This window comes from Sarcophilus harrisii, chromosome 4, assembly GCF_902635505.1.
Source record: "Sarcophilus harrisii chromosome 4, mSarHar1.11, whole genome shotgun sequence".
NCBI lineage: Eukaryota > Metazoa > Chordata > Mammalia > Dasyuromorphia > Dasyuridae > Sarcophilus > Sarcophilus harrisii.
In genome coordinates, this window is record NC_045429.1 from 378,243,920 (window position 1) to 378,267,869 (window position 23,950).

The 23,950-nt window shown below is 33.5% G+C and overlaps 1 protein-coding gene across 3 annotated transcripts in view; it reads right to left on the reverse strand.

The window, feature by feature from the left end:
* The window catches only part of RGS7 (regulator of G protein signaling 7), a 648,000-nt gene that overhangs the window by 152,430 nt on the left and 471,620 nt on the right, over window positions 1-23,950 (reverse strand). For 2 of the 3 annotated variants that reach the window (XM_031966955.1, XM_031966954.1), the window contains exons 5-6: window positions 7,833-7,939; window positions 729-780 (exon numbers count right to left, since the gene is read on the reverse strand). The exons of the other annotated variant lie outside the window; for it this stretch is intronic. In XM_031966955.1, coding sequence (XP_031822815.1) covers window positions 729-780; window positions 7,833-7,939 — 159 coding nt within the window. The remainder of the gene's footprint in view (window positions 1-728; window positions 781-7,832; window positions 7,940-23,950) is intronic. 3 annotated transcript variants of the gene reach the window in all.

Here is a 23,950-nt window from a genome sequence, read left to right on the forward strand (position 1 = left end):
TTTTTAATCTTCTCACTTGCTTACTATGTGAAATGTTGACAGATTTCATAAAAATGTTGTTGATGAACATGTGAATTAACATTCATCTTATTGGATGGTTGATATCCTTAAGAGGTCATGACTGAAAGCACCAAATGACCCTTAATCTTTCAACCATCTCAAAAACAATTATAATGACCTTCAAGATACTTCTGAGTCAGTAGTTATTAATTGTTGATTGTCTTGTTGATTAGCTTCCTGACAACAGGATTCCTAAGCAGGATTTATTTTGAGATCAATTGTGTTTGGTTCATAATTTATTTATGAGACTTTCCTCTTGCTTGCAATTAGACCTACTATCAGTGTAACACAATTTGTCAACTATAGGAAAAGAAATGGTAATCAGTAGCAGTTTTCCCCTTTGCTCACATCACTTACTTGAATCTGTTTCACTTTGGCCATTCTGCCTGGGAGTTTTTGTTTTTCCATGTTGGATGTAAAGTGAGCCACAGCAGTAAAATACTATCTCTAGAGTCATAGAAGAATTGCAAAGTTGACCCTATGTTTGGGAAAAATTTTACCAATCAAAACCCCATCACAAATTCAAAGTTAGACAGGTTTGTAATGTATTCAATAGTGCACCTTCCTTTTCCCTTAATGGTGTACAGTGCAGTAAAGTAGAAATGATGTGTCCATCCAGACAATACAGTTCTGTCAATAGTAAAATGAGGAGAGACATCCACACTAACCATAGTCTGTATTTTCCGGCTCCCAACAATTTGATGGCCAAAAATAGGGTGTCTATAGAACAAAAAAAAGTTGGAATATTTGTTAGACAATATAAGAGTTACACAGTTTTTAGTTTTATAGTCTTGAAAACTAATCATTTACTTAGAGTGGCTTGCTGTTGTTAATTTAGTGTTTAACAAATAATTGCCAAAGGAGCATGTTTTTCCTAGTTCATTGCACTGAACTTTAAACTACAATCTTCAATTCTTGATCAGCCATGGACTAAATGTAGTATGGACACTGGTCTTTAAAGAATCAGTTTATCTACATTGTCCCTTTCAACTCTAAATCAAACCATCCCTTGATTAGGTGATACATTTTAAATGGACCTATAGTTCACTCCATTATTCAAATGAGAATTTCTCTTGATTCATAGAGTACTTTCAAAGTATTGTGTTTAATCAAATTAATGTAGCAAGAAAATTTGTATAGGATCCTTTGCTTCATACTTTTAAAAAATCTTAATACTGAATATGTGAATTTAAAATACTAAATGATGAGACAAGTTCTTCCCTAGAATCTTAATGTCATTTAGTCATCTTTGAAATTTGCATAAATATATTTTTTTATATGTCCTGGGGGCAAATGGTCCTGATGTCTTGGGTTCCCAGCATCCTTCTCACCTTCTAAGGAAACTGAGTCCTGAGTCCTAACAGAGGTTAGAATAGCTGACATTATCCTACCAAGTCATTTATGACCTTCAACCCCATTCAAACAAGAGTCCTTACATTTTCTATTAAGATCCAAATGGAGGCACTGGGGTCACTGCCATCTAAAGGTCATCCCAATTTTCAGAGTGTTCCAAGTACAGTATGATTTGAGCCTAACAGTGATTTCAAGGACCATGGAGATATCTCAAAACTTGGAGGTGAAGGTCAGAGAACTTCACATGAAAAAAATTCTAATTAGTCTGATGAGATGTTTAAAGAACCAAAATAAAAATATAAGGAAATAAAGAAAAGTAAAATAAAAGGAAGAGTAAAAACAAAAGATAAGAAGGGTAGGAAAAGAAAAAAAATAATTGTTATTACAAAAACAGAATTAGACTTGACTCTGATATACATAACCTTGTATAAGTCACTTCTCTGGGTCACCACTTTCTAATCCATAAAATGAGGGGGTGGACTAAATGACCTCTGATGTTGCTTCCAGTTTTGACATTTTCACTCTCATAGAAACAGTAAAATAATTTTGTACTTCGCAACATTGAGTCAGTCACTTGATTCTCATATAGCATTATTGCCAAAACATGAGGAATAGGTAGGCAAAATGTTTTTCCAAGGTAGCAGTGATGACATACAAATTATTTTTGGAATTCTATGTTGTTTTTTCACTTAAAGAGTCACTAACTCACTCCTCTCACTTTAAATTCAAAATGCCTTTTCATTTATGATTGCTCTACATTTTACAGCTCTTACATAGAAGGTCTATATGCATATCCAGTGCACAACATATTATGATGATTTCACCATACTGAAATGGTTTGGGGATCTGAGGTTCAACAATAAAAATTGATACTTGGGAAATAACATTGCTATTACATTGTTACTGGAAATCAATGTTCAAATAACATCTTTATCAATATTCAATGATTGTTCACCTGTAGACAGCATTGTACTAATCAGGGCGATGTATCCAAAAGAGCCTTAATATCCTTGACATCAAAAATATTATAACCAAATGTCAAAATTTATCTTGTAGGATGAATGACATGACTATAATACATAAATCTGATACAAGCATGTAATATTTTTTTCTAATTCTATGTACATTTATTTCATACTAATATTTGAACTACTATGACCTCAGTCTTCTCCACACTTTTGGCCTCTTAAATCTCTAATGTTACTTGAAAATTTTATCTTTGTCCTACTTCCATATTTACATTACTATAAATTGTCACTCTATAGCAATTTAAAAATTATTCTTCTAAAGACTTTTGGAATCAACTTCAAATTCAATAGACTAAGATGAAAGGAGAAGTATTCCAATTTTTTTTTTCTTTTCCTTTCGGGACACTAATAGAGGGAATTTTTGTTTGTTTTTACTTCTGAACAAATGAAAACATTCTGAAACATAGTCTTTAATGACTTTCATTTTTCTCCACTGTGCCTGTCAATTCCATGATCTTTCTTCAGCAAATACTATATGAGGGGACTTAGTATAGCAGTCAAGTTCCAGGAGTGCACAATAAATAGAATAATTCCAATCAGGACATCTATATGTCTCAAATTTTGGTTTATGTTCAATAATTTCTGCACTGATAGAAATGGAATATGAATTAACTTAATTTCAGTAACCAGAATTCTATCTTATTATTCAGTTAAAAAATACAAAAAGAACTTTACTGCATCAACTAAGACAACAACCTTCTCCCTTAACTGACCCCTCCACACCCCAAAAAAGAGGAAAACAGATAACAATGACTAAATATTATGACTCATTGTCATGTGAGATTACTGCTGATAATTTGAGTACTCATGTTTAATTATTTTATAAAATGCTGACCTTTAATAAGGTCTTAAATAAGAAACATTAAAAAGAAAAAAAAACTATCTTCCTTATAGTCCATTAGTTCTTATTCAAAAACTATTAATACAAAAAATATTTTTGCAATTATTTTTTTTTACTAAATCAATGCCTTGGGCATTATTGAGGAAATTGGTCTTTCAAGTTTAATTCCTATATTGTCCAATTTACAAAAAAAATGGAATTGCTAGAAATATAGCTATGAGATCCTACAAAGTGTGTCATCTTCTGTCACCATGGGATTAAGTTAAAAGTTACTTTTTTAATAGAATTGGCTGACATTTTACCAAAAAACCCAAAAGGGTATCTTGCTAAATGAATATTGGATAGTGCAGTAGGAAAAAGCTGCTCTTTCCTTCCGTTGATGAAGGAAGAAAATGCAAATGTTTTGGGATGGTGCCAGTCAGAACAATGGTGTACCAAATTATTGCCAGCACTCTGAATTTACTGAAAATAGTATTTGCCAGAACTGCTGTGGGACCTTCCTGGATTTTGGCTTTAGTGAAAAGCAATAAACAGATGTCTATTTTGTCTAGAAGTATGCCCCAAAACACTAGGGGGAGAAGATAATGGTGAGAATCAGATTAGTAGCTAACAAAGGAAATGTACCCACCAAATGGACCAAAGTATGAAGACATCCATTTATCTTTTGTAAACTAATTTTACTTTATTGGTCAGTGATATTAAAAAAGTGACAACCAAATCCTGGGCTATAAGGGATATCATAATATCTATTTGATCATTATATCCCTTTGTAAATATCTCGTTGATGACTATCTCCCTGAAAAGGACATGTAATGACTTCCCAGATATCATAAATTCTATTTTAAAAAACAGATAAATATAACAGGATAAAGGGGATATATTTTCAGTAAGAAAGATTGAACATAAAGCAATTTTGAATAGTATTGTAGTTGGGCCTCTTCTGTGACTTCACTAATAAGAAATATTAAACATATCAACCATCATTCTCCAATAAAGGAATAATAGTTCTAATTAGAAGGAAAGTCTCCAATGTTTTGATCATGTTTTATATATATATATATATATATATATATATATATACACATACATATATATATAATATGTAGTATACATTATATATATATATATACAGTACAATAGTACAAACAAATATATATATATATATATACATGTATACTATTCGTTGAACTCACTTTTCCCTTTTTAAATCCTAGACAATCTTTAAAACAATGAAGAGCACTAAATGATACATAACGATTCTTAGAGGCTGCATCCTGATTTAGAAAACTGCATTATCTATGCTTTATTGTATTTTATTGAATTTGTCAATATTTCACAAATACATTCTAATGTGGTTATTTTTGCAACTATTTTAATTCTTTTGTGTGTATTTTGATAAGAGTATAATAAAGTTTAGAGGTATGGGATCAACCAGTCCTTGAAAACTCATTTTCATTGCTCATGAGTTATTAAAGGTGTTGCCCTTTGAATTCATGTGGAAAAACTAATGAATTTTTAAATTTTCAAGAGAAGGCAATTTTAAAGAAAAATTCAAATTATTGTGTGAGGGGGGAAAAAAACCTTTGGAAGGTTTTAGAATGGAAACATCTATCATTATTAAGTCTTAAGGGCATAACAAGGTGAGAGGTAGATGTGGGGGATGCTCTCATAACCTTATAAATTTGTATCCAAACACCTTCAACAATTGCTTAATGCTTCTTTGCACACATCTGAATGTGATGAAAGTTGTGAAAAGTACACAGAATTTGTTAGATAAAAATGACATTTAGCTATATCAGAATGTTGACTCAACAGTTTGGAATTTAGAGAAAATGCAAAAGATGCCCAAAATGCTCAAACTTTAAAATATGGAAAAAGGGATTTTACAGATACTTCCATAAGCATTCTGCTCTTCCTAAACTCCTTTGGAGGAGGATGGCAAAAATCACCAAATGATACAAACCAATGATTTTAACAAACTCAAATGTATGAGTTATTTTATTGCATCTTTGTTGCAACAAGTATGTTTCAATATAAGTAGTCCATCAATTAGAATTTATAAATATTTTTATTTTAGAATGATTTTTAGAACTGTCATATCATAATGTGCAAGGTAGAGAGAAAATCATCCAATTTTTAAAAAATTATATCATGAATCCTGACTAAATAGACAACATTAATTTAAAATTTGTGATATATTTAAATGGAATTTGTCTACTTTTGCTCTATTATAAAAATGGAAAGTTAGTATAGCTTTCTTATCTGTAAAATGAGGGTTCTGATTGAGTGTATGTATCAAACAGAGGGCTAACAAACCCACAAAACTCCCTGAATCATATTACAATATAATTTGGAAATCTTTAACAAAACAAATAAAATACAATAAAACATAAATAATATTATATTTTAAAATGAATTGAATATGCAACCCACAGTAATCCTTTTCTAAAGGTTACTGGTTCTTGTTTCTATTTGGGTTTGACACCATTAAGCTTGATGCCTCTAAGGTGCTGTGATTTGGTAGAAACATGTTGGATTTACAGTCAGTAGGCTTCAACTTGCATCTTCCTATATTACTTATTGGCCATGTGATCTTAAGCCAGGCATTTATCCTCTATGGATTATGGTCTTCTGATTCTTAAATAAAGGGACAAGACAAGATGACTCATAAAAACCTCTTTCAGCTTAAATCTATGATCCCATGAATTAAATCTAAAGTTATATACTCAACAACCTGAAGATAACTGGCTATTTTGAAGCACTCTGGAAAAGTCATCAATATATAAACAACTGTATGCCAATTGAAATATCTTTTTAAACAGGCATTGCAGTAATAGTAAAAGCTAATTTTATTTTGAGTTATGTTTACTCAAAATTAATAAAAATGACAATACAAATTTCATTCCTTAAAAATTCAGATTTCTGAACAATTAAGGATGATTTTATGCAAATTAATTCAATTAAGTAAATATCGAGATATGAGCAACCATGCTGACTAAACCAGATACCACTGAAATACAAAGAGAAAAAGCATTATGAATTCCCTTTGCTGATGTTCCAACTGTTCTTTGAACAATAAGTGCAAAACCTTTTGATAGAAAAAAATCTTTAAATTTTTCTTTCCATTTCTATTTTGGTTGCCTGGCTTTCCTAGCCAAGTGGTTCCAAGATTTCTCTTTAGTGAGCATCTTAGACACAGTGTCCTGCTTTTCAGGCTTCTCAAAACAGCATCATAAATGATATCTGAAATTTGGATTGCAAGACATAATTTCCAGAAATTCACTAATGAAAGCAGTCAATCTCAAACTTTGACCTTTGGGATTATCAGTATGTTTTATTTCTGTAAGCTTCAATCCTCTAATCAGTGATTCCTGACTCATCATGTCTGATTCTATCATAGAATATACATCATTTGCTCCAAGTATGCTCAAGTGGACTGAAATGGCAAATGTCTGCACATTAAATGAAGTTAGATAGAACATCCATTAGTGGAAAAAAGAATTACAATGGGCCCACTTGCATCATTTGAAAATGGCTCAGATGAATATGGAGGAAGTGGGGAGTGGGGAGAGCAAGGAGCCATTATCACTTTAGGAGCATGTCTCTCCCTCTCTCTCTCCCTCTCTCTCTCTATCTCTCTCTCTCCCTCTCTCTCTCCTTCTCCCTCTCCCTCTCCCTCTCTCTTTCTTTCTGTCTCTCCCTCTCTCTCCCCCTCTCCCTCTCCCTTTCTCTGTCTCTGTCTCTCTCTGTCTCTCTCCTTCTCCTTCTCCTTCTCCCTCTCCCTCTCCCTCTCCTTCTCCCTCTCTCCCTCTTCCTCTTCCTCTCCCTCTCCCTCTCCCTCCCTCTCTCTCTCTCTATCTACCACTTTCTCTCTCTCTCTTCCTCTTCCTCTCCCCCTCCCTCCCTCTCTCTCTCCCTCTCCTTCTCCCTTTCTTCTCCCTCTCCCTCTCCCTTGCCTTCTTCCTCTCTCCCTCTTCCTCTCCTTCTCCCTCTCCCTCTCCCTCCCTCTCTCTCTCTCTCCCACTTTCTCTCTCTCTCCCTTTCCCTTTCTCTCTCTTTCTCTTTCTCTCTCTCTCTCTCTCCCTCTCTCTCTTTTTCTGACTCTGTCCCTCTCTCTTCCTCTCCTTCTCCCTCTCCCTCTCCTCTCCCTCTCCCCCTCTCTCTCCCTTCCTCCCACTCTCTTTCTGTCTCTCTCTCATTCTGTGTGTGTATGTGTCTGTCTCTTTCTCTGTCTGTCTCTCTCTTGGTCCCCCATTCATAAATATGGGAATTTCTACTTTTTGAAGGCCATCAAATCACTGTCTGCATTGGCCTCAAACTCTTTATTTAAATATAATAAAGCATTTGACTTTCCTCACATCACCTCTCTGGCTTCCTTGGGCATAATTCTCCTTTCTCTGTATCTGTTAGTAAGTTTTGTTGTCTATTTCTTAAACATTAGTTACCATCACCACTGACTTTTCCAAGTAAATGATCATTTTCAGAAGTGCTCTTTTAAAAATCCACAAACTTCCCATCAGCTGCTTAAAATACATTTGTAATATACTTACTTGAAATCTGTAAAATGTGCCATCATCCTTTAATGTGAGAACATGATCTGAGATTGGAAAGAAATAACCATGGGCAGCCATTAATGTCCCCAGATGGAGAGCTTCCACTGTTTCATGAAAAGAAAGAAAAGAATATACAAAGACTTTTATATTTTTGAGTTACAGAAATGTATCAGTTCTCAATATCTCTGAACACATAGTAAAACTTAAATCTTTGGCATTCTGAAAGCATTGCTTTGTGCATATTATATCTTTGATTTCATAAGAGAAGGTACTGACATGATTGCTGCTTCTATTAATCAGATTTCAACATGAAGTAACCTCCAACTGTCTTCTCATTTCATCATAAATTCTGTATACTAGATTCAGTTGACAATATCTTCCTCCCATTTTGCCTTTTCATTAATCACCTTCCACATGTGAAAATTATTTAAAATAATGGCACATTTTATTATAAAGGATGAATTTTCTAGGGGAGAAACCATTTTCCAGATAGCAGAGGCACAGTCCTTAAAATAGACCATTTTTTTAAACTTTCACTGTTGGGTTTTTTTTAAAAGGAGAATCTTTTTTAAAATGTTATAGATATGCCTGTCTAAACAAAATATACTGAACATAAATTTAATCTTTTCTTTATGGATTAAGGTTAACAATATTGATATCATTTATTTTATTTTTGTTATAACATAGTGATGTTCTCAGGGACAAGCGAAATACACCCTAAATTATTTCACCCACAAGCAGCTCTATCTTTTCATCCTATATACAATACATTGTTATGTTTTATGGCAGAAGATGTGTGAATTTCACTACTGGTGACTATCTTTGTTTTATATTGTCATTTCCTTGGCTCAACTTACCCCGTCCCCTCAGCATGTTGCTCAGACCCTTTACTGTTCATTCTGTTCCCTGCAAATAACATGTGGCAGAACTGACAGGTGAGAAAGAGAAATAGGTAAACATGTATATATGTTCTCATTCTCATTTAGGCAAATCTCTTTTTGCCTGGATTGCAAACATAAAATTCATCTATCTGGTAAAATTCATTAGGAATCCCCAAATCAATACTTGTGTGCCACTATCATGATTAATCCTGGAAACGTACAGGATAAATCCAAGTTATTGATATGCAATTTTGCATCTGGGGTCAAACATGAGGGAACTCTGGGTTTTTCTTTTAGCTTTCATACTATAAAGGTGTCCTTTTTAGTCTATTTAACTTTTTTCAATGTTGTCCTTTTTATTAGTGATTTCACTATTTAAAATTAACCCAAGCATATTTTTGAATGTGTAGTGTTCCTAATCTCAAGAAAATTGTGATGTGCCTTATGGGGAAAATAGATGTGTTAGATATACTTCATTCAGCCATGAGTTATAGTGTTGTTTGTTGGCTATGAGTTCAGTGTTTATGAATCAACAATAATGTATGTCCAGAAAAAGAGAAGAAGAGATTTGTTGATCTGTACATGAAATCACTCTGAAAAATATTATCCTAAATGTTTTGACCAGAGGCTTGCAGGATATTCCTGTATTTCCACCAAGAACAATGCTTCAGTAGCTTTATAGAACATAATTACTGTAAATGACAAGATGATAAGAATTGACTGTGTGTAAATTTATATATATATATATGCATTACATATGTGTAGATGCATATATACATGGAGACATACACATACCTGCACATATACATATATGTACATAAATTTCAAATAGAAGACAGAGGTGAATTTGAGATAACTCAGAATGATTCTATTTGGATTTTTCTTGTCTTACTGTTCCCTACTGCATTTAGTTTGTATGGTAGACCTAAAATCTTGGATTGAAAGTTGAGGACATTCCTGCTGCATCCTAAGGATTGTGAGATCTTTTTACTTCATTTGCAACTGAAACTTCTTATATGTATTGTCTCTACCATTAGAATGTGAGCTGCTTGAGATGGTGGAACTATCTCTATTTTGCTATTTTTTGTTCTCAGCATTTACTAAAGTGCTTTGTGCTTTACACAAGGTAAGTGTGTAATAAATGTTTTTTTTAATCCATTCATTCACAAGACTCCAAACAAATATAGCTCCTCTGAATAATTTCATAAAAAACTTGGAAAGACTTACATGAACTGATGCAATGAGAAGTGAAGTGAATAGAACCAGGAGAACATTGTGCACAGTAACAACAATATTGTACAATGAACAACTGTGAATGATTTAGATATTTTCAGCAATACAATTAATTATCCAAGATAATCTCAAAGGAGTCATGACAAAAAAAAAATGTTATCTGCCTTCAGAGAAATAATTGGTAGAATCTGCATGCAGACCATAACACATCGTGTTTCACTGCCTTTAAAAATTTTCTTTCTCTTTTTTGCTAGTTTTCTTTCAGAAAATGACTAATATGACAATGTTTTACATGATTGCACATTTATAACCTGTATCAAATTGCTTGTCATAAAAAGGAGGTTGGGCAAGGAAGAGGAAAGAATTTAGAACTCAAAATTTTATAAAAAAACACATTAAAACCTGTTTTACATGAAATTGGGGGAATTTTAGAAAAAACATAGCCCTTGATCTTGATTATTTGTTGAAACATTAAAATTTGTTTTACATGTACTGCTGAAAAATAAATATTATTTAAAATGCAGTCCTGCTCTTGACTATTTGTTGAAACATTAGTCTATGCAATGCTTCAAATATTTATATAGTGAAAGATGATGGCTATCTTTTTTTTTTTTTGCAAGGTAAGTGTTAAGTGTCTGAGGTCACATTTGAACACAGATTTTTCTGACTCTAGGGCAACTGCTCTATCTATTGCACTAGCTAGCTGTCCTGCAGAAAATGCTTTTTAATTAGGGATATTGTCCATCAGGAATCAATGCAGAAAAATGATATGTGCTAAACCTAAGTTATATAGAGGCTTGGATAGAGATCTTTCCATTGATAAGAAGAAATTAGATTCAAATACCAATTACATGACTGTGGACCTTAATTTAAATATAGTGTGTGTACAGATACAGGCTAAAGTAAGTAGTCATTAACATGGTCTGTCTTAAGGGTATCTACAAAGTTGACATAACTCTAACTCTGTCAGATAAGGGTTCTGTTACTATACTAAGTAAATGAAGAGCTATTTCTGAATATGAATACATTAATTTTCATATTCATGAATACTAAAACAAAATCTAAACCCAAAGTGCTTACCAATAATATCTACATTTTCATGCCTTCCTCTGCAGAAATCCAATTTTGGTGCTTTATCACAAGATGAAGGTGATGTAATTCTCAAAGGTTATACTATCAGAGCTTTAGAAATCCCCACCCAACTGGAATGTCTTCAGATATGGCCCATCAATGTGCAAGTCATCCCAGGAAAGGTATATACAGAAAGAGGTTCATTTCTACAGTGTTGGTAATCACTTTTTTCAGGCACGGGAATTTATGAAGACTGTTTTCTACCATGTAGAGATATGATCTGCATTGGGGAGGTAAATGTCCATACTGATGCAATTATAGATCCTTTAAGTACAAAAGTAAGTTGCACCTACAGATAATTATTTATGCAACACTTCACTGCTTCTATGCAAAACCTTCCCATTACTTTCAACTCTTTGGGGATAAGAAGGGTAGTATCTGTTTTTCTCCCCTTATAATCTCCTTTACATGAAAAAATCAACTGTGGAATTCCCAGTGTTTTTGAATGTATCTGTAAGAGGTGGTCAAGCCAGAGTAGTGTAAATTTTAAATACACATTACTAGAAAGTAGGCCCATCTTGAACTTCTACTATGGAGAAATTCGTTGACTAATCAAATAGGAAAAAATTTATGGAAGGAATTGTATCCTAAATATCATAGGAAGTACGGTAAATGTCCAAATAAATTACTCTGATGTCTATATTTATATAAGATGAAAAGAAGTTAAATGTAATATATTTTAAAAGTCTTCATTCAGTTTTAAGCTCTAATGGCTGTAAAATAATAACTCCCAAAGATCTGATATCTTCTGATTGACACAAGTATGTTGGGAATCATGACATCTGGTTAGATGCACATTAAAAATACACATGGCCTAATATCACCCTGGGTTTATAGGTACTTTCTTAGTTTCATGACCATCATTATGAGGATAATCAGTGAATTTTTAAGCATGTTCAGTGTATGAAGCAGTATGGTACAAAGAATATTTGACCAGGAATCAGAAAATATGGCTTATAGGCCTACCTTTTCTACTACCTAGTGGTATGACATTGGAAATTCACTTTGTTGGCCCAATGCAGCACTGATGACAATAAATAAAGAGGGTACAGTTGCTAGCATTCCACCATTATAAATGAGCCTTTTTCAACCTGAGGCTTTATAGGAAATTACAAAAAATAATTGTGTTCCTCCCTGCTATAAATATATCCTACTCACCTATTTTTGTCTTAGGAAGATTGTTTGGGCCTTCATTTCTTGATCTCTCTTGGTTTGAGCAAGATCAAATTCATCATACATTATTTTTATTATGTTGAACTTCCTGTTTATTTTGTTTACAATCTAACATTATGTTTGATATGTTTACCATCTTAGGTACTAAAGCACCACAACTTATTAATACAATAAGAATTCTTGTAAAAAAAAAAAGCCAGAATTTGATAAATCAACAGAGCAGCTACCCCAGCAAGTTGTCTTGAAGAGAATATTCATTATAAACATTCAGTGTCAACACGCTCATCTTATCAGAACCACCAGCAGCAAATATGAGCTATCTAAACTCAGGTATAGCTGCCCATACTCCTGCACTCAAATATCTCATATTCAAATGAGAGTCTATCTACAAAAAAAGATACCCCTATCTCTTTTCACACCTTTAAATTTCCCTCTATAGTAAATAAGACTATGCGAGTCTGTTCAGAACCTTATAGAAAAATTCTTGATGGCCACAGAAATAGCCCAATAGCTATTAGTACTGTTAGTTATCCATCTAATGTTTTAGACCAAAGATCTTGAGGGAAAAATCATCAAGGTTAATGTAAACCCTCTCAGCTTCTCTCTTCCAGTGTCCATGTATTGCTAGACTTTATTTGACTTACAGTAAGAAATCATAGGATAGGTTAGAAATCAGAGCAGGGTTAAATCTCTAAATCCATTTTACTTCACAGTCTCTAATAGCCCATATGTTTTTATTTGCTTTGAACTATGTGATATCTGGTTAGAATTTCAGAATGGATATCAACCAGATCACCATTTTATAGATGGGGATATTGCAGCCTTTCAGTTAATTCAATTTTCTCCCTTACAAATTGGTGACAATATACAAGGTGTTCCACGGGGCTTAATGTAGTTTTAATCTTCAGTAAATTTTAACAGAATTAATATATTTTAATTTTATTAGATTAGAACACCCTGTATATATTGCTAAGCAACAAATCTCTTTGACAGTTTTGTACCCTGTTTCAATAGACTTAAATAATAATCAAAATAATAGGACTTTTGAAAAGTGGGTTTTTTCATACATTCTCATGTTACTATTTTAAATGTAGTTAGCTCTGTGCCTCTATATTAGGGTTTTGCTAATATAATGCCTTCTCATTCAATCTATGAGTAATTAGAAAGTACCTGTTAAAGAATTGAGTTTTATCAACTGGGAATTGAAACTTCCATCTCAAAATTGACTTTATATCTCAAGTTAGCTAGCAAAAAGATCATAGAATAGAGGGCAGTGTTGAAATAAAGGAACAAAAGATAAATACTGAATAAATAAAGATGACTTTAAAATGGCAAGATTTTTAATCTATCACTTCCCTCAAACTTTGGAAGCTTTCTCTTTGACTTTATTTTAAACTCAAGTTTTGATGGGGGACAGTGGAAGGTGAGTGGGATAAGTGTGATGGTGTGGGTGAGAAAGGATGAATTTCTCCCAGACATTTATTACATGCTCCAAGGTGGATCTGAAAGTGATCTAGGACAATGAAATTTGCATATCTTCCACCATCATTCTCAGTTTGATTACATTCACAATAATTTCTGATTAAGCTAACTGTTCTTTTGCCTTTTAGAAAAACCTCTGACTTTCATGGGTAATCAAATTTAATTAATCAACTATCAAGTTGTACCTTTCAGTTCTAAATCTATGATCCTTTGATTTCCCAGTTTGATTAAATCAGGTACAATGCCATCTGTAAAAAGGAAGAACATTTGAGGAGATTTGATAGTTTTATGGAAGTGGGGACAGAATTTCTGAAACTTTCAGCTGGCAAAAGTTCTGTAATATTCTCTTAGGTTTATGATACTTCCTCTCTTAAAGTTTTAGTCTGGTGCCTGAGATGTCAGATTTTTTGTTTGTTTGTTTGCTTTTGCTTTATTAGTCTAAGCTAATGAAAAACAAGCTCTGGTTGATCTTAGTAAATAAGAAAGATTTGCAATAATGCATTATATATGTATCTATTAGGAACCAGTATAGATACATCTGAAGAGTTTTATCACCATTATAAACTAGTAATTATCAAAATAATCCAGTACTGGCTAAAAAATAGGACAGATAAATGGAATAGATTAGGTACAAATTACATTATAGTGAATAATGATAGTATTCAATATGTGATAATCCCAAAGATCCAAGTTTTCAAAACAAAAATATATTATTTTTTTTAAAAATCTGGGAAATCTAGAAAACAATAGGACATACACCATGTCTAGATCAACATCTTACATGTATACCAAGAATAGATCAAAATGGATACATGATTTACACATAAAGGATGACACCATAAGCAAATTAAGAGATCATTGGAATAATTTATCTATCAGATATATGGATAAGGGAAGAATTTAGGACCAAAGAAGATATAGAGAGAAATACAAAATGTAAAATAAACAATTTTTAATATTGAAAATAAAAAAGTTTTGGTTTTACATAAACAAAACCAATGCAGACAAAATATAAGAAAAGCAGAAAACTGAGGTAAATTTTGTAACAAGTATCTCTGAGAAAGACCTCATTTCTTAAATATATTGAGACCCAAGACAAATTTATAAGAATACAAATTCCCCAATTTATAAATAGCCTTATGAACAGCCATTTTTCAGATGAATAAATCAAAGCCATCTATTGTCATATGGAAAAATGTTCTAAATTACTATTGACCAGAAAAATCTCATATCTAACAGAGTGACTAATATAACAAAAATGGAAATGTTGAGTGTTGGAACAGATGTAGAGAAACTGGAATACTAATATATTCTTGATAGAGTTATGAATTGATCCACCCATTCTGGAGAATAATTTGGAACTATGCCCCAAAGAATAAAACTGGGCATGTTCTTTGATACAGGAATACCACTGCTAGCTTCCAAACACTTCCCAAAAAAGGGAAAAGTACCTATTTGTACACAATATTGATAGTAGTTCTGTGGTAACCAAGAATTGGAAATCAAGTGGATACTCATTAGTTGGGGAATGGCTAAACGAGTTGTGGTATATTATTGTAATGGAATATTATTATGCTATAAGAGAGGATTCTCTTATACAGAGAATTTCAGAACAGAAATTGTTTCATGATTGATTTCAGAATCATTTCAGAATGATTTCAGAATAACCCCTTACATGACTTACATGAACTGATGCATAGTGAAGTGAACAGAACCAGGAGAACATTTTTCACAGTAACAGAAGTACTATTCAATAAATTATGAATGACCTAGCAATGCTCAGCAGTACAGTGATCCAATAAAATCCCAAAGGATTAATTATAAAGAATGTTTTTCACCTCCAGAGATAGTACAGATATTGATTGAATACAGATTGAAGCATGCTATTTTTCACTCTTTTTTTCTTTTATTTGAATCTTCTTGTACAAAATAACTAATATGGAAATGTTTTATATAACTGCATGTATATATCCTATTTTGTTTATCATCTCAGAAAGGTTGGGAAGGAAGAGATAGAATTTGAAACTCAAAAGTTTAACTAATTTTTAAAGAAAGCTTCATCACCACAGCACTGTCTATTAATTGATGGCTTTCACACCCATACACACCCACACACACACACACACACACTTATCCATAGCAAGTGATGTCACAGCAACAGGGTATAGCTAAGTATACTTTCATCTGTGGCAATAATAACTGAGCAAGATGAGGTAGTGAGAAGGATCCAGGGGTTGTACAAAACTATCCAACTGTGGCTTCAGGGACACTTCAAGATGAAGTAGCCCATCTCTCAGAGATTTCAGGCCTCTCAACTTTGAGAAATTGGGGAAGATGTGCAGCAGAAGAGAGAAAAGATGTAGTGGTACCAGAACCCTGAGTTTGCTGAACCAAGAATATATTCATGCCCCTACAAGATAGAGGAGAAAATAGCACAGTTAGATATGGGATGCTGCTCACTGTGCAGAAGAAATATTCCCTTTTATGGAGAAAATGTGCCCCATTGGAGTCAGTTTCTTGTTAAAAAATGCTACTCATCATGCAAGTTATGATTCTGTAAAGATTATCAACTAAAGTTTAGAGAGTTTGCAAGCTACTTTAGTGGAATAATTTCACAAGTGAAATTATGAATCATAGGAGTATTTCACTGTTTTTATTCAATCAAAAACTAAAAAAGAAAAACTTTACTATTTTCTAGGCCCTTTCAAAAGTGGATTGTTAATTAATTGCCACATGGCATAGCATTAGCCTTAGTTATGAATGTTATGAATATAACCACAAATGCAAGGAAAATCCAACATATCAGATCATCAATTAAGAACTAAAAGACCCAGAGGTCACTTAGTCCAAACTCTTCATTTTATAGATAAGGAAACTGAGCCCTAAGGAGATAAAGCAAATTTCATAGCATCATATGGGCAGTAAATAGTAGAGCTTGAATTCCAACTCAGGTATTTTGCTTTGATTCCAAATTTAAAGGCATTGCTTTTTTGACTATATCATATTCACTTTTTCTTAAAGAGAATGTATGTTAGCTCCTCCCCTGGTATGTTAGGAAAGTTTTACCTTCTTATAAAATTCCCGTAGCATCCCTTAACACTACCCTAAACTTGTAGCTCCCCTTAGAGCTACTCTTAATGCCCGTCCGTCAATGGCACGGCTAGACCACACTTACCCATCTTTGGGCACCAACCCAGATCCCATAGAGACAGACCACCAGGAGGCAGGGGTGAAGTGAAAGAGAACTTTATTCTTAGATAGCACATATTTATACTCCCCCTGAGGATCTGGGGGGAGGAGGAGGTCCTCTAGGAACCTGGAATAATGGGATTGGCCCAAGAAGAGGGAGGGAGGCATGCTAGATTTTGAGAGCACTAAGAAAGGCGACGTGGTACCTGGGGTCAGACACCACCTCCTGGGACTATACCCTACCTCCACATAGGACTCCCCTGAGACTCAGTATCTCTCATCCCTCATCCCTCAGGTCCTCCCACATGCCTTGAACTGTATTCCTTGCTCCTAGACGCTTTTTAACTCTTACAATTCCAAATATAACTATATTTGAAAGTCTAGTACAGTGGGCATATGTGACTTTCAAGTATACTTGAAAACCAACAAGGAATTTATTTCCATTCACAGGTCAAAGGCTGAAAGTTTCAGAAATTTTTCCTCTTCTTCCATGAAACAATCAAACCTCTTCACATGCTCCTCATATTTACATGTGGCATTGCACCTATTTTAATTAAACTCTGGTAAATCTTAGGATCATAGATTTAGAACCAAAAGGAATAACTTAATAGTTAACAAACTGCCATCTTATTGTATGCCATCTAAATTCTACATATTCAAAGTTCTCCTTGTGCCTGTGAAACTGGAATACAACAAAGAAATCCTTTCTCAGCACAACTGATAGCCACCTGAATATGTTTAAAAAGGTCACTTAAAGGGAGACAAAGTCTCTCCTCCCTCCAAAAAATATACAGTCTTCTGATAACATAGAATATAGAAAAATTTATATCTTTCTAGTTGACAGTAACTCACATTGAAATGTCTTTTAATCAATAAGCATCAAACATATATATTGGTATCTATTAAGTCTCTAATTATATGGTAGGCCGGGGAAAACAAAAACAAAAAAGAAAATGATCCCTTCACTAAAATTATTGAATTCTATCAGAGGAAATAACACACACAAGCATGTGTATATGTGTTTGTGTAATATATGTTCGTAAGAAATAAAAGATAATTTGAAGAGTAGGGTATAATTATGCTGAATTGAATGATTTCCTGAACATAGGGAACCTTGGAAGCAAAGTTAGAAATATAAACCATCTTTAACGCTGATTGCCAAGAAAGTGGAAACTGAATGGATACCCATCAATTAAATAATGGCTGAACAAATTATGATATATAAATGTTATGGCATATTATTGTTCTGTAAGAAATGATCAGCAGGATGATTTCAGAGAGGCTTGGAGAGATTTACATGAACTGATGCTAAGTGAAATGAGTAGAACCAGATCATTATACATGGAAATAACAAGACTATAACAATGATCAAATATAATGGACGTAGCTCTTTTCAACTGATTCAAACCAGTTCCAATGTTCAGTGATGAAGAGAGCCATCTACACCCACAGAGATGCCTGTGGGAACTGAGTGTGGTTCACAGCATAGCATTCTCACTCTTCATTGTTGCTTGCTTGCATTTTATTTTGCTTCTTTTTTTACTGGTTTGATTTGAATTTTCTTATGTAGCACAATAATTACATAAATATATACATATATTAGATTTTTTTAAAATATGTACCTTACCTACGTCAAACCCCCTCTCCCCCCACTAATTGCCAGTCTTTCTAATTTGGTCTTATCACCTGATTTTAATCCCTGCTCCCAAAAAAAGGACTATTTAGCCAAATGATAAGATGTTTCCATATATAACTCCAGTATAGTAAGTGAATATAAAAGGCAAAAATGAAGTGGTAAGTGGAACTTAAAGAGAGAAAGAAGGACAGGACTCAAAAAAGTTTTCATGGGGCTTTTATTGCTATTATCATTTACAATAACTCACAATGCTATTGTGACTAAAAGTTTGTCAAATAGACTTTAAAAGATGGGGCGCATTTCAACATATGGGGAGGGAGAAGATGGCACTATAAGGAATATCATGAGCAAAGATACTGAGAAACGAAAGGATAGAAGCCTCATCTGAAGTGGTTTAGTCTGGGTTAGGACAAAAGTGTATACAAGGTAGAAGCATAAGATAAGATCGATGCTTAGACATATATATATATATATATATATATATATATATATATATATATATAATCCCTGTTGGCAGATATTTAAACTGAGCTTGAGAATTCTGAGGTGCAGCTGGGCTAAATGATTTAATATCTATACTAAGTCTTGAATGAATGGAGAGAGTCCCTTGGGAGGAAGCAGCCACAAGTCTGCTTAAGGAGAACAAACTGTGCCAGATCAAAACTAGAGCTGGCAAAAGTTTCTGTGGGATAAGACTTAATAATGCCATTGAAGTTCAATTATGAACATCCAGGATTTAAAAAATAAAAATAAAAACAATTAGAAAGGTGAGCTGATAACACATGGGGGTTGTCTATGTAGAGTGAGTCTTCTGTTTTCTGTATTCTTTCATCTAATAATGTAACACCCTAGTCTTAATCCATATCATTATGCCTGTCTTGCTATGCTTTTCTACAAGTCTTGAATAAAAAAAAATTAGGGAGAGTTTGACCTTTGAATTCACGAACTCTTAGGTACACCACAGAGTTGGCAGATACACCACAAAAGTTGTGCAATTCTTTAATGGGAGGGCTGAGTCATCTCCAAAAAGGGGATTCTATACTATCATCTCAAGAGGACTATGGTTTGAACCTCTTTCAAGATCTTAGAAATACACCTAAGATGGGGAGGGATGGAGATACATTCCTACTACTCAATACAGGTTCTGAGCTCACATTGATGTTTCTCTGATTTATACAGAATCTGTCACTATGCAAACATTAATTCTTAAATATAGAACATTTATGAAATAAATGAAAATAATGATCATAATATGTGCTAAATAGAACGAAAAGGCAATAATTATTAAGATAACATTAACAATTCAGGACATTGTAGTATACAGCTCATTTGCATATGATTTTTTAGAGTTCTAAATTAATAACTGACACAATCAAAATAACTGACACAAAAAATAACTGACAAAAATCAAAAAATTGGGGGGAGCATGAGAAGTTTATGCAAAGACTGTTGTTTTAATATCTGATTGGATGCTGAATTTCTTGAGTTAAAGATTATGTTATTCACCACCAGGAAACTCTGAGGCACTAGAAGATCTAAGAAATTTGAAAGAATATATAGGAAGAGGAAAAAAAATAAAAGAAGTGAGAAATTAAAAAGCACAGGAGAAATCATATGAAACCAAGGACAGAAGGTTCAGAAGTCTTCCAACTTAATAATAATAGCAGTTACTCATTAGAAAATAAAAGCATTAATAATCAGTCTATCTGTAAACCAAATTTGTCTATATATCTATAAGACAATAATATCTGAGGGAAGACTAATCAAATAGCAGTTACTTATTAGAAGATAAAAGCATTAATAAGTCTATATATATAAACCAAATTTGTACCCTTCTACTAATCATCCAACGTCAATGGGGAAAGAATTGTAGAAATCTAACAGGAAGACATGTGTGGGGCTTCCAAATGCCCTAGAAAACTCACAACTTGGGACTGAAATTCTTGAAGTACTTGGTCCCTTCACCAAACAAAGCTTCTTTTTTTGGCACTTGTTATGTTCCTGGTCCTTACTGACTTCATGCTTTGAAATGTTACTCCTCTTCTACTCAAAAACTAAAAAAGCAATGACTGTCCCTCTCAACTTTTAGCTTCTCTTATCAGGACACTGAGAAAAGTGTCATGCTCTTTCAGTGAAATGCAGTGTCCTCAAGTGAGAAAAATATTAACTTGCATGATCAGAAAGAATGAGGGACTCTCCTTTGCCCAATCAGTTCCAAACCTCTTCTCCTAGCAAAGCACAACTCAACACAGAATAGAAATAAACTCTGTATCTTTGATATTCTCTTTTTCTCTCTCAAACCAGAGGCAGTAGGAAATAACATAGAGACACCTGAGAGTATTCTCCTTTCTTTCTTTACAGATGACTTTAGAGAGCAATATTCTCAATAGTCTTTCACACAGCAGCAGTATTCTTTTCTCTTCCAATGAGCTTCCATCAACTGCTCCAACCTTGCTCCAGCCAATCAGAAAAACATTTCTTTTCCAATTAGCAAGTTCCCAACAAAGCACTTGAAAAATCTGTTGTCTAAGTTGGAAGACTTCTGAACCTTCTCTCCTTGGTTTCTTATGATTCCTCCTGTGGTTTTTACTTTCTCACTTCTTTTGTTTTTTTTTCTTTCTCTTTCTGTATATTCTTTCAAATTTCTTATTGCTTAGATTTTCTAGTGCCTCTGAGTTTCCTAGTGGTGAATAACATAATCTAATTTAAGTCAAGATATTCATCATTCATTCAGATATGAAAACAACAGTCTTTGCATAAACTTCTCAAGGTCCCCCCAAAGTTATTTTGATTGTGTCAGGCATTAACTTAGAACTCTAAAAAGTCATATGCAAATGAGCTGGTATACTACAATGTCCTGAATTGTTATTGATATCTTATTAATTGCTCTGGTTTCAAACAGATTTTCTCAGAATATTCATCTTAAGGACAATTTTCTATCTACTCCTCAAAAAATGTGTGTCTCCAATTAAAATATTATCTGTGTGACTATGCTTTTTCACAAGTTGATTTTTGTAATTTTTCCTTACAAAAATGTTCTTCTCAATTTTTCACCTGGCTAAACTGCTTTGAGTCTTCTATGACTATTCTATTTGGGAAAATCTCATCTTCCTACAAGATCCCATAAGTCTTGGTACTGCAAATAGGTAGTGCGCTCTCTCTCTCTCTCTCTCTCTCTCTCTTTCTCTCTCTCTCTCTCTCTCTCTTTCTTTCTCTTTTTCTTTCATTATCCCTCTCTCCCTCCCTCCATCCCTTCCTTTCTCTCTCTCTGATTCTCTCTCTCTCTCTCCTTCTAGGTTTCTCTCCATCTCTGTCTCCTTCTCCCTATATAAATATATGCACAACACATATGTGAGCATATACATGCATTATATGCAAATGTGCACATACATAGATATATATGTGCATGTGCAAACATATACATATACATAGGTGTGTGCTTACGTAAATGCATGCATATACATTATTTATAAATTGTGTGCATGTATGTTTAAGTGTAAGACATTTTATTTCATTAAAATTCATATTAGTATTCATAAAGAGAACTTCTAGTGAAGGAAACTCCTTCTACTCTGCAGTTCTCAGCCTAGAACTTACAATCTAACAGAAACACCTGCACTTTAAGTGATGTAACCACATAGCCAGTATGAGTTAGAGGCAACATTCTGACTTGTGTTCTTATTTCTGCTGATTTGTAAAGTAGGATCTAGAAAATGTCTGAGGTCACACAGAGGGAATATTTGAACCCAGGTCTTTCCTCACCTCAAATTCAATGTACTTTCTACTATACCATGTTGTCTCTCCAAAAGACAGAATGGTTGGATAAGATGAATACAAACAGTATGTAGTCTCTCTAATGCCCTAAAATTATTTTCTTGTATTATTTAATACCAGTGTACTATAATCAGGAAAAAAAATGTTCCAATAAAAACAAATTCTGAACAACATTTCTGCTTTGGAAGGTTAAACATATTGATCAATGAGTCTTACACATTGTATTCTATTTTAAAAGGAATTCCATGAGTTTTCAAAATATTAGATCTTAGACAGTTATTCTGCCTTTGGCCAAATATAAAAACAAAATAGCTTGTATAACTATTCCAAAATTTTTCAGTGATGCTATTGATATTAAAATCTATTTGGCTGGTCCTGGCATACTTATCTCTCATGGGACCACTCTTCTCATTGTTGTCTTGTTGCTTCTATACTGGATCAAAATTATTCACCCTACATAATATGAAGAGAACTTCTGACAGTCTTGGATAAGAATGTAGGAAAAAGGAAAATTTAATGAGTAATCCATCAAGATTGTCCTCCCAATAATGGCACACCAGATGGCAGGGCAATATTATGCTTCTGTGCAAAATAATCGCCAATTAATCTTCCTGTACATTTATTGTTCTCTTCACCCACACAACTAAATAAAGTGCAGCAACAAATCTACCATCAAATTAAAGTTTCTTTTTGTTGTTGACTTTCAAACTATGAACAAATTAAGAGAAAAAATATATTAATCTGCAAAAAAATGGTTACCATGTGAACCTAATATAGACCTGGGGAATTTTTTTATTTTTCTCCCTTCTGCTTTTGTAGCACAAATCTACCCTGAAACTTGAGGAGACAGAATTACCCTACCTCTGAAACCTCCAGACTAACCTAACCTACTAAACTCAAAAGATGATTACAATGAGAAAAGCAGTATGTGTGATTGTGTGTGTATATATGTATCTATCTATATACACACATGTAAAACATATGCATATGTATATATATATATATATATATATAATTATATGTGTGTGTAGGTGTGTGACATTCATTGTTGTTGTTAAAGGATCCTACAAGTACTAGGCATTGTCATGATACATAATACTTCACTTATCCAAAGGTATGTTATCTAACAGCTGCACTGTTAAAACATTAATGAATTCAACTTTTATATATATGCATGTATGTATGTATAACATCAGCATTTATTAAGCACCTACTTTGTGCCAAGTTTGGTACTAGAGAAATAGTTTTATTCATGTAAGGGGTCAAACTATCACCTACCAATACCAGAATTAACTTTTCTTCACAGAGATAAGTACCATTTTGGGGGGAAAGAGGGACAGGTGGGTGGTACAGTGAATAAAGTACCAGGCCTGAAGTCAGGAAAACTCATCTTCATGAGTTCAAATCTGGTCTCAGACATTATTGCTGTTTGATCCTGGGCAAGTCACTTAATCCTGTTTGCCTCAGTTCCTCACCCAGAGAAAGAAATGGCAAACCATTTTAGTATCTTTGCCAAGAAAACTGCAGATGACAAAGACATACATACCTGAAATGACCAAATGATAACACTATTTTTTTACCATCATCACACAGAACTACAAGATAGAACTAAACAA